Raw genomic sequence first — 12,746 nt, 5'->3', positions numbered from 1 at the left:
CATAAGATGAACACGCTTAGAAGTGATGGACATAAGATATACGGACTGACTATAAACAAGACGTCCCTATCGCCTATGGACACGAAACGTTGGATAGCTATTGATGGTATAAACACATACGCGTATGGACATGAAAAAATTTGAGGCTATTTATTACAGCCCGCGTGGATATTGGAAAGGAGCTAGCGCAGTAGATAAGCTATCTAAAATGGCACGAGTATCACCAGAGAAAGCCAAAGCGTGGCTTGAAAAACAAGCCCTGTGGCAGATCTATTTGCCGGCGCCACGCTACGTACCTAGAAGGAGTTTCGGAATTAACATACCTAATAGCATTCACCAGGCAGACCTACTGTTCCTACCTCATGATAAGAGGTACAAGTATGCCTTAACCGTAGTGGACGTAGCCAGTCGTTACAAGGAAGCCGAACCCTTGACCACGAAAGATTCGGCCAAAGTAGCCAAAGGATTAGAACGCATATACAAACGCAGCCCGCTGACTTGGCCAACAGAGCTGCAAGTTGATCCCGGACGGGAGTTCATGGGTGCCGTTTCACAACTGCTAGCCAAACACGATACGAAGGTCAGACGTGGCACGGCCGGAGCCCATCGCAGCCAAGCTATAGTTGAGAGATTTAATAGGACTTTGGCTGAGCGCTTGTTCGGTCATCAATATGCTAGGGAAATGACAACCACTGGAAAACGATCGACCGAATGGGTAGCGAGGTTACCCGAGGTGGTGTCGGCAATCAACCATGAAGTAACCCGGCTCACTGGTAAGAAACCGGCAGACGCTATCAAACTAAAATCAGTGTTAGCAGAGTCGTCTGCTCCATTGCGTGGAAAGGAGAAACAGATACCAGATAGGGCCTTAGTTAGGTATCTATACCAACCGGGGGAACACGAGGGCGATAGCCGTAAGCGAGCCACCGATCCTATATGGTCGGTCAAAACTTACAACATAGATAAAGTGGATATGAAAGCCGACGAACCTAACTTATACTACTTGAGGGATGGGCCGGGTAGGGGATTTGTAAGAGAAGAATTATTGATCGTGCCGTACGGCACAGTGTTACCGCCTGCCAAGTCACGGTAAACGTGATGGCGTGGCTTTGTAGTAGGGGTAATAATAGCAAGAGCTAATAGTCCCACCAAAGCCTCATTTAGTAAATGAGGCTTTGTAGAGGGGTTTTTGAAAAGTGTTTTCGGACTGTCATTCCCTATACTACTACACATGCAGCTACAAGTCCTACAGTTCAACACACATGCAGCTACAAGTCCTACAGCCCAACACACATGCAGCTACAAGTCCTACAGCCCAACACACATGCAGCTACAAGTCCTACAGTTCAACACACATGCAGCTACAAGTCCAACAACCACATCCACATGCAGCTACAAGTCCTACAACCACATCCACATGCAGCTACAAGTCCTACAGCCCAACACACATGCAGCTACAAGTCCTACAGCCCAACACACTTGCAGCTACAAGTCCTACAGCCCAACACACTTGCAGCTACAAGTCCTACAGCTCAACACACTTGCAGCTACAAGTCCTACAACCACATCCACATGCAGCTACAAGTCCTACAGCCCAACACACATGCAGCTACAAGTCTTACAGCCCAACACACATGCAGCTACAAGTCCTACAGTTCAACACACATGCAGCTACAAGTCCTACAACCACATCCACATGCAGCTACAAGTCCTACAGCCCAACACACATGCAGCTACAAGTCCTACAGCCCAACACACTTGCAGCTACAAGTCCTACAGCTCAACACACTTGCAGCTACAAGTCCTACAACCACATCCACATGCAGCTACAAGTCCTACAGCTCAACACACATGCAGCTACAAGTCTTACAGCCCAACACACATGCAGCTACAAGTCCTACAGTTCAACACACATGCAGCTACAAGTCCTACAACCACATCCACATGCAGCTACAAGTCCTACAGCTCAACACACATGCAGCTACAAGTCCTACAGCCCAACACACATGCAGCTACAAGTCCTACAGCTCAACACACATGCAGCTACAAGTCCTACAACCACATCCACATGCAGCTACAAGTCCTACAGCTCAACACACATGCAGCTACAAGTCTTACAGCCCAACACACTTGCAGCTACAAGTCCTACAGCCCAACACACTTGCAGCTACAAGTCCTACAACCACATCCACATGCAGCTACAAGTCCTACAGCTCAAGACACATGCAGCTACAAGTCCTACAGCTCAACACACATGCAGCTACAAGTCCTATAGCTCAACACACATGCAGCTACAAGTCCTACAGCCACATCCACATGCAGCTACAAGTCCTACAGCTCAACACACATGCAGCTACAAGTCCTACAGCCCAACACACTTGCAGCTACAAGTCCTACAACCACATCCACATGCAGCTACAAGTCCTACAGCCCAACACACTTGCAGCTACAAGTCCTACAACCACATCCACATGCAGCTACAAGTCCTACAGCTCAACACACATGCAGCTACAAGTCCTACAGCTCAACACACATGCAGCTACAAGTCTTACAGCCCAACACACTTGCAGCTACAAGTCCTACAACCACATCCACATGCAGCTACAAGTCCTACAGCTCAACACACATGCAGCTACAAGTCTTACAGCCCAACACACATGTACCTACAAGTCTTACAGCCCAACACACATGCAGCTACAAGTCCTACAACCACATCCACATGCAGCTACAAGTCCTACAGCTCAACACACATGCAGCTACAAGTCTTACAGCCCAACACACTTGCAGCTACAAGTCCTACAACCACATCCACATGCAGCTACAAGTCCTACGGCTCAACACACATGCAGCTACAAGTCCTACAACCACATCCACATGCAGCTACAAGTCCTACAGCTCAACACACATGCAGCTACAAGTCTTACAGCTCAAGACACTTGCAGCTACAAGTCCTACAGCTCAACACACATGCAGCTACAAGTCCTACAGCTCAACACACATGCAGCTACAAGTCCTACAGCCCAACACACATGCAGCTACAAGTCCTACAGCTCAACACACATGCAGCTACAAGTCTTACAGCCCAACACACTTGCAGCTACAAGTCCTACAACCACATCCACATGCAGCTACAAGTCCTACAGCTCAACACACATGCAGCTACAAGTCTTACAGCCCAACACACTTGCAGCTACAAGTCCTACAGCTCAACACACATGCAGCTACAAGTCCTACAGCTCAACACACATGCAGCTACAAGTCCTACAGCCCAACACACATGCAGCTACAAGTCCTACAGCCCAACACACATGCAGCTACAAGTCCTACAGTTCAACACACATGCAGCTACAAGTCCTACAACCACATCCACATGCAGCTACAAGTCCTACAGCTCAACACACATGCAGCTACAAGTCCTACAGCCCAACACACTTGCAGCTACAAGTCCTACAGCTCAACACACATGCAGCTACAAGTCCTACAGCTCAACACACATGCAGCTACAAGTCCTACAGCCCAACACACATGCAGCTACAAGTCCTACAGCTCAACACACATGCAGCTACAAGTCTTACAGCCCAACACACTTGCAGCTACAAGTCCTACAACCACATCCACATGCAGCTACAAGTCCTACAGCTCAACACACATGCAGCTACAAGTCTTACAGTTCAACACACTTGCAGCTACAAGTCCTACAGCCCAACACACATGCAGCTACAAGTCCTACAGCTCAACACACATGCAGCTACAAGTCCTACAACCACATCCACATGCAGCTACAAGTCCTACAGCTCAACACACATGCAGCTACAAGTCTTACAGCCCAACACACTTGCAGCTACAAGTCCTACAGCCCAACACACTTGCAGCTACAAGTCCTACAACCACATCCACATGCAGCTACAAGTCCTACAGCTCAAGACACATGCAGCTACAAGTCCTACAGCTCAACACACATGCAGCTACAAGTCCTATAGCTCAACACACATGCAGCTACAAGTCCTACAGCCACATCCACATGCAGCTACAAGTCCTACAGCTCAACACACATGCAGCTACAAGTCCTACAGCCCAACACACTTGCAGCTACAAGTCCTACAACCACATCCACATGCAGCTACAAGTCCTACAGCCCAACACACTTGCAGCTACAAGTCCTACAACCACATCCACATGCAGCTACAAGTCCTACAGCTCAACACACATGCAGCTACAAGTCCTACAGCTCAACACACATGCAGCTACAAGTCCTACAGCCCAACACACTTGCAGCTACAAGTCCTACAACCACATCCACATGCAGCTACAAGTCCTACAGCTCAACACACATGCAGCTACAAGTCTTACAGCCCAACACACATGTACCTACAAGTCTTACAGCCCAACACACATGCAGCTACAAGTCCTACAACCACATCCACATGCAGCTACAAGTCCTACAGCTCAACACACATGCAGCTACAAGTCTTACAGCCCAACACACTTGCAGCTACAAGTCCTACAACCACATCCACATGCAGCTACAAGTCCTACGGCTCAACACACATGCAGCTACAAGTCCTACAACCACATCCACATGCAGCTACAAGTCCTACAACCACATCCACATGCAGCTACAAGTCCTACAGCTCAACACACATGCAGCTACAAGTCTTACAGCCCAACACACTTGCAGCTACAAGTCCTACAGCTCAACACACATGCAGCTACAAGTCCTACAGCTCAACACACATGCAGCTACAAGTCCTACAGCCCAACACACATGCAGCTACAAGTCCTACAGCTCAACACACATGCAGCTACAAGTCTTACAGCCCAACACACTTGCAGCTACAAGTCCTACAACCACATCCACATGCAGCTACAAGTCCTACAGCTCAACACACATGCAGCTACAAGTCTTACAGCCCAACACACTTGCAGCTACAAGTCCTACAGCTCAACACACATGCAGCTACAAGTCCTACAGCTCAACACACATGCAGCTACAAGTCCTACAGCCCAACACACATGCAGCTACAAGTCCTACAGCCCAACACACATGCAGCTACAAGTCCTACAGTTCAACACACATGCAGCTACAAGTCCTACAACCACATCCACATGCAGCTACAAGTCCTACAGCTCAACACACATGCAGCTACAAGTCCTACAGCCCAACACACATGCAGCTACAAGTCCTACAGCTCAACACACATGCAGCTACAAGTCCTACAACCACATCCACATGCAGCTACAAGTCCTACAGCTCAACACACATGCAGCTACAAGTCTTACAGCCCAACACACTTGCAGCTACAAGTCTTACAGCCCAACACACTTGCAGCTACAAGTCCTACAACCACATCCACATGCAGCTACAAGTCCTACAGCTCAACACACATGCAGCTACAAGTCCTACAGCTCAACACACATGCAGCTACAAGTCCTATAGCTCAACACACATGCAGCTACAAGTCCTACAGCCACATCCACATGCAGCTACAAGTCCTACAGCTCAACACACATGCAGCTACAAGTCCTACAGCCCAACACACTTGCAGCTACAAGTCCTACAACCACATCCACATGCAGCTACAAGTCCTACAGCCCAACACACTTGCAGCTACAAGTCTTACAGCCCAACACACTTGCAGCTACAAGTCCTACAGCTCAACACACATGCAGCTACAAGTCCTACAGCTCAACACACATGCAGCTACAAGTCCTACAGCCCAACACACATGCAGCTACAAGTCCTACAGCTCAACACACATGCAGCTACAAGTCTTACAGCCCAACACACTTGCAGCTACAAGTCCTACAACCACATCCACATGCAGCTACAAGTCCTACAGCTCAACACACATGCAGCTACAAGTCTTACAGCCCAACACACTTGCAGCTACAAGTCCTACAGCTCAACACACATGCAGCTACAAGTCCTACAGCTCAACACACATGCAGCTACAAGTCCTACAGCCCAACACACATGCAGCTACAAGTCCTACAGCCCAACACACATGCAGCTACAAGTCCTACAGTTCAACACACATGCAGCTACAAGTCCTACAACCACATCCACATGCAGCTACAAGTCCTACAGCTCAACACACATGCAGCTACAAGTCCTACAGCCCAACACACATGCAGCTACAAGTCCTACAGCTCAACACACATGCAGCTACAAGTCCTACAACCACATCCACATGCAGCTACAAGTCCTACAGCTCAACACACATGCAGCTACAAGTCTTACAGCCCAACACACTTGCAGCTACAAGTCTTACAGCCCAACACACTTGCAGCTACAAGTCCTACAACCACATCCACATGCAGCTACAAGTCCTACAGCTCAACACACATGCAGCTACAAGTCCTACAGCTCAACACACATGCAGCTACAAGTCCTATAGCTCAACACACATGCAGCTACAAGTCCTACAGCCACATCCACATGCAGCTACAAGTCCTACAGCTCAACACACATGCAGCTACAAGTCCTACAGCCCAACACACTTGCAGCTACAAGTCCTACAACCACATCCACATGCAGCTACAAGTCCTACAGCCCAACACACTTGCAGCTACAAGTCCTACAACCACATCCACATGCAGCTACAAGTCCTACAGCTCAACACACATGCAGCTACAAGTCCTACAGCCCAACACACATGCAGCTACAAGTCCTACAGCTCAACACACATGCAGCTACAAGTCTTACAGCCCAACACACTTGCAGCTACAAGTCCTACAACCACATCCACATGCAGCTACAAGTCCTACAGCTCAACACACATGCAGCTACAAGTCTAACAGCCCAACACACATGTACCTACAAGTCTTACAGCCCAACACACATGCAGCTACAAGTCCTACAGCTCAACACACATGCAGCTACAAGTCCTACAGCCCAACACACTTGCAGCTACAAGTCCTACAACCACATCCACATGCAGCTACAAGTCCTACAGCTCAACACACATGCAGCTACAAGTCTTACAGCCCAACACACATGTACCTACAAGTCTTACAGCCCAACACACATGCAGCTACAAGTCCTACAACCACATCCACATGCAGCTACAAGTCCTACAGCTCAACACACATGCAGCTACAAGTCTTACAGCCCAACACACTTGCAGCTACAAGTCCTACAACCACATCCACATGCAGCTACAAGTCCTACGGCTCAACACACATGCAGCTACAAGTCCTACAACCACATCCACATGCAGCTACAAGTCCTACAACCACATCCACATGCAGCTACAAGTCCTACAGCTCAACACACATGCAGCTACAAGTCTTACAGCCCAACACACTTGCAGCTACAAGTCCTACAGCTCAACACACATGCAGCTACAAGTCCTACAGCTCAACACACATGCAGCTACAAGTCCTACAGCCCAACACACATGCAGCTACAAGTCCTACAGCTCAACACACATGCAGCTACAAGTCTTACAGCCCAACACACTTGCAGCTACAAGTCCTACAACCACATCCACATGCAGCTACAAGTCCTACAGCTCAACACACATGCAGCTACAAGTCTTACAGCCCAACACACTTGCAGCTACAAGTCCTACAGCTCAACACACATGCAGCTACAAGTCCTACAGCTCAACACACATGCAGCTACAAGTCCTACAGCCCAACACACATGCAGCTACAAGTCCTACAGCCCAACACACATGCAGCTACAAGTCCTACAGTTCAACACACATGCAGCTACAAGTCCTACAACCACATCCACATGCAGCTACAAGTCCTACAGCTCAACACACATGCAGCTACAAGTCCTACAGCCCAACACACATGCAGCTACAAGTCCTACAGCTCAACACACATGCAGCTACAAGTCCTACAACCACATCCACATGCAGCTACAAGTCCTACAGCTCAACACACATGCAGCTACAAGTCTTACAGCCCAACACACTTGCAGCTACAAGTCTTACAGCCCAACACACTTGCAGCTACAAGTCCTACAACCACATCCACATGCAGCTACAAGTCCTACAGCTCAACACACATGCAGCTACAAGTCCTACAGCTCAACACACATGCAGCTACAAGTCCTATAGCTCAACACACATGCAGCTACAAGTCCTACAGCCACATCCACATGCAGCTACAAGTCCTACAGCTCAACACACATGCAGCTACAAGTCCTACAGCCCAACACACTTGCAGCTACAAGTCCTACAACCACATCCACATGCAGCTACAAGTCCTACAGCCCAACACACTTGCAGCTACAAGTCTTACAGCCCAACACACTTGCAGCTACAAGTCCTACAGCTCAACACACATGCAGCTACAAGTCCTACAGCTCAACACACATGCAGCTACAAGTCCTACAGCCCAACACACATGCAGCTACAAGTCCTACAGCTCAACACACATGCAGCTACAAGTCTTACAGCCCAACACACTTGCAGCTACAAGTCCTACAACCACATCCACATGCAGCTACAAGTCCTACAGCTCAACACACATGCAGCTACAAGTCTTACAGCCCAACACACTTGCAGCTACAAGTCCTACAGCTCAACACACATGCAGCTACAAGTCCTACAGCTCAACACACATGCAGCTACAAGTCCTACAGCCCAACACACATGCAGCTACAAGTCCTACAGCCCAACACACATGCAGCTACAAGTCCTACAGTTCAACACACATGCAGCTACAAGTCCTACAACCACATCCACATGCAGCTACAAGTCCTACAGCTCAACACACATGCAGCTACAAGTCCTACAGCCCAACACACATGCAGCTACAAGTCCTACAGCTCAACACACATGCAGCTACAAGTCCTACAACCACATCCACATGCAGCTACAAGTCCTACAGCTCAACACACATGCAGCTACAAGTCTTACAGCCCAACACACTTGCAGCTACAAGTCTTACAGCCCAACACACTTGCAGCTACAAGTCCTACAACCACATCCACATGCAGCTACAAGTCCTACAGCTCAACACACATGCAGCTACAAGTCCTACAGCTCAACACACATGCAGCTACAAGTCCTATAGCTCAACACACATGCAGCTACAAGTCCTACAGCCACATCCACATGCAGCTACAAGTCCTACAGCTCAACACACATGCAGCTACAAGTCCTACAGCCCAACACACTTGCAGCTACAAGTCCTACAACCACATCCACATGCAGCTACAAGTCCTACAGCCCAACACACTTGCAGCTACAAGTCCTACAACCACATCCACATGCAGCTACAAGTCCTACAGCTCAACACACATGCAGCTACAAGTCCTACAGCCCAACACACATGCAGCTACAAGTCCTACAGCTCAACACACATGCAGCTACAAGTCTTACAGCCCAACACACTTGCAGCTACAAGTCCTACAACCACATCCACATGCAGCTACAAGTCCTACAGCTCAACACACATGCAGCTACAAGTCTAACAGCCCAACACACATGTACCTACAAGTCTTACAGCCCAACACACATGCAGCTACAAGTCCTACAACCACATCCACATGCAGCTACAAGTCCTACAGCTCAACACACATGCAGCTACAAGTCCTACAGCCCAACACACTTGCAGCTACAAGTCCTACAGCTCCACACACATGCAGCTACAAGTCTTACAGCCCAACACACATGTACCTACAAGTCTTACAGCCCAACACACATGCAGCTACAAGTCCTACAACCACATCCACATGCAGCTACAAGTCCTACAGCTCAACACACATGCAGCTACAAGTCTTACAGCCCAACACACTTGCAGCTACAAGTCCTACAACCACATCCACATGCAGCTACAAGTCCTACGGCTCAACACACATGCAGCTACAAGTCCTACAACCACATCCACATGCAGCTACAAGTCCTACAGCTCAACACACATGCAGCTACAAGTCTTACAGCCCAACACACTTGCAGCTACAAGTCCTACAGCTCAACACACATGCAGCTACAAGTCCTACAGCTCAACACACATGCAGCAACAGGTCCTACAGCCACATCCACATGCAGCTACAAGTCCTACAGCTCAACACACATGCAGCAACAGGTCCAACGGCTCAACACACATGTACCTACAAGTCCTATAGCCCAACACACATGGAGAAACAGGTCCTACAGCCACATCCACATGCAGTTGCAGGTCCAACAGCTCAACACAAATGTATATACCAGTACAAGTCTTACAACTAGGTACATGAACACTAAGCCAAATTCCTACCAAGTTCAATACCCCTAAACACACAGCAGCATGCATACCAAGTCCTACTCTCAAATACAACACGAGATGAATGCTGTAATAACAAAATCTATGTTGTCAACACTAGAACAGTTTAAAAAGTTACTGGCACCAATTAGTCCCATGCACCCTCTTATTAATATTATCATGACTGTTTACCTGAGGGGGCCAGTATCTGTGAATGACACATAGAGACAACTAAATATTGTACCTCAAATGAATGGTAACAAACAGGAAAACCTGACATAAAGAAGACTCTTAAGATAACTAGAAGAATAATGCAACACAAATGAGTCCAATTTTACTGTAAGCAGTATTTCCACTTTATAACAAAAGAATTTCACTGCATAAACAAAGTAGAACAAAATCCCTGGCCAGTGAATGAGACAACATACATGCAAAAATGGCAAGGTACACCAGAAGTTCGTTTATAGTACTCTCCCCCTTTGATCATAGGTGGTTGAGTTTGGTTTTATGTCACTTTTAACAATATTCCAGCAATATCATGAATATCATGGTGGGTGACACCAGAAATGGGCTTCACATATTGTACCCATGTGGGAAACTGATCTTGTGCCTTCAGAGTGACAAGCAAACGGTTTAACCACTAGGCTACATTACACTACATCATGGCAATTAATGTAGCAGGATAAGGCTGGCAGATGATAGACACCAAAGATGTACAAGCATAGAATCATGCACTAGTAAAGAGGCTTACATTATCCCCTGACTTGGGGTCGAAGAGGCTGGCGTAAGACATCCCTCCTGCAGCCCACACTGTCTTGTTGCGGGGCACGTAGCAGATGCCTGTCACGGTGGAGGTGAAGTTGTCCAGCTTGTGTACCAGCTTGCCATCAGCGGACCAGATCTTCACACTCTTGTCAAACGACCCTGTCAGAATCCTGCCACAGACATGCTTACCATATCACATAAGTGAGTGAGTCTGGGAGTTTAGTTTTACTATGCTTTTAGCAATATTCCAGCAATATTCACAGCAGGGAACACCAGAAATGAGCTTCAGACATTGTACCCATGTGGGGAATTGAACCAATGTCTTTGTCATGACAAACGAATGTCTCAACCACTGGGCTACCATACAGACCCATATCACACAAGTAACAATGTCACCTAGACATAAAATCTAATTACGTTTCTGTTTTAGATGCCAGATATCTGTCCTGGCTGTGTCCAAAACCTGACCTTATGCTTGAACTGTTAATAGTATTTCCATCTGCTTTTTGTCTCAGCAGTTTATTGACTAGCATTTGCTGATTTCACAAATCTGCAGAACATGGGATTAGTCCCCAAAACACACTATTTTTTTACATATTCTTTCAATTTGTTTTCATTCCAAAGTTTGACGTGACATCACTTTGTTTGTGATTAACAGTAACATCCACAGAATGCATATCAATGGTATATTGTGACTGGATGGCACATTTTAGTGTTGTGATGTTTGATGTCTGTGCCAACAAACCTGTAGTGACATATATGACCACTGTTTTTATCACACTGGAGACTTTATATCTTGGACAATTACAGACATGGTAGCCACAGATAGGCTAAACTGCTATACGTCTTAAACTATAGGAGTTTCGACAGTGATAGTGTCAAGGATGACTACAACATATTTGAACAAAGAATGTATGTCCTACCACGTGTTGTTCTCGTTGTCTCGAGCCAGCAGAAGGCAGGATATCCCAGCATCATGAGCCTGTGGATTGCTGTAGGATAACATACAATGACAATATCATGACAAGAATACTATCATGATATCATGACAAAAGTACCATGACAATGTTATGACAACACACCATGACAATATCAGGACAAACATACTATAATAATAACATGACAAACGTACCATGACAATATCATGACAACACACCATGACAGTATCATGACAGAACACATGACAATATCATGGCAAACATACAATGACAATATCATAACAAACATAGCATGATAGTGTCATGACAAACACACCATGACAATATCATGTAAAACAAAACCAGTCTAACTGTGTCTGAGAGTGTTAAATACTAATTCACTAACACCACTGGTGACACAGTTACAGTCCTCAGCACATTTTCAACAATTTACTTATGTCCCTTAACTGTATTTCATGGCCATGTCTGTCCAAGCTGCATGGCACTGCTACACTTTACAAATGCTCCATCTAAAAATACTGAACAAGAATCCAAAAGGGAAAGCATTTATGGAATCAGTGCAAGTGAATGATATGTACAAAGAGTTAACCAAAACCAGGTGGAGTGTAGACATTGGGAGGGAGCACTACTCACATAAAGACGGCCTCCAGACTGTTGTCTCCTGTGTATGATGAGTCATAAATCACAAGCTTCTGGTCATATCTGAAATACACCTAGCATCAGTTAACCCACATGACATGCACAGGAATTGATGGAAGTTATCTACAACAAATGTGCAATCAATCTGACAATATAAGTGGTAGTCCACAAGGAGTTGCAGAATTCCTGCACAATTAAACT

General features: G+C 46.8%; 1 protein-coding gene across 1 annotated transcript in view; it reads right to left on the bottom strand.

The window, feature by feature from the left end:
• LOC137279186 (uncharacterized WD repeat-containing protein all2124-like) overlaps positions 1-12,746 on the bottom strand; it is a 43,401-nt gene that overhangs the window by 22,318 nt on the left and 8,337 nt on the right. Inside the window, exons 6-8 of the mRNA XM_067811674.1 lie at positions 12,540-12,608; positions 11,892-11,960; positions 10,955-11,138 (exon numbers count right to left, since the gene is read on the bottom strand). Coding sequence (XP_067667775.1) covers positions 10,955-11,138; positions 11,892-11,960; positions 12,540-12,608 — 322 coding nt within the window. The remainder of the gene's footprint in view (positions 1-10,954; positions 11,139-11,891; positions 11,961-12,539; positions 12,609-12,746) is intronic.

Source organism: Haliotis asinina, chromosome 3 (assembly GCF_037392515.1).
Source record: "Haliotis asinina isolate JCU_RB_2024 chromosome 3, JCU_Hal_asi_v2, whole genome shotgun sequence".
Classification (NCBI taxonomy): domain Eukaryota; kingdom Metazoa; phylum Mollusca; class Gastropoda; order Lepetellida; family Haliotidae; genus Haliotis; species Haliotis asinina.
The sequence above is the reverse complement of the archived record's forward strand: the minus strand, read 5'-3'. Positions and strand labels throughout refer to the sequence as shown.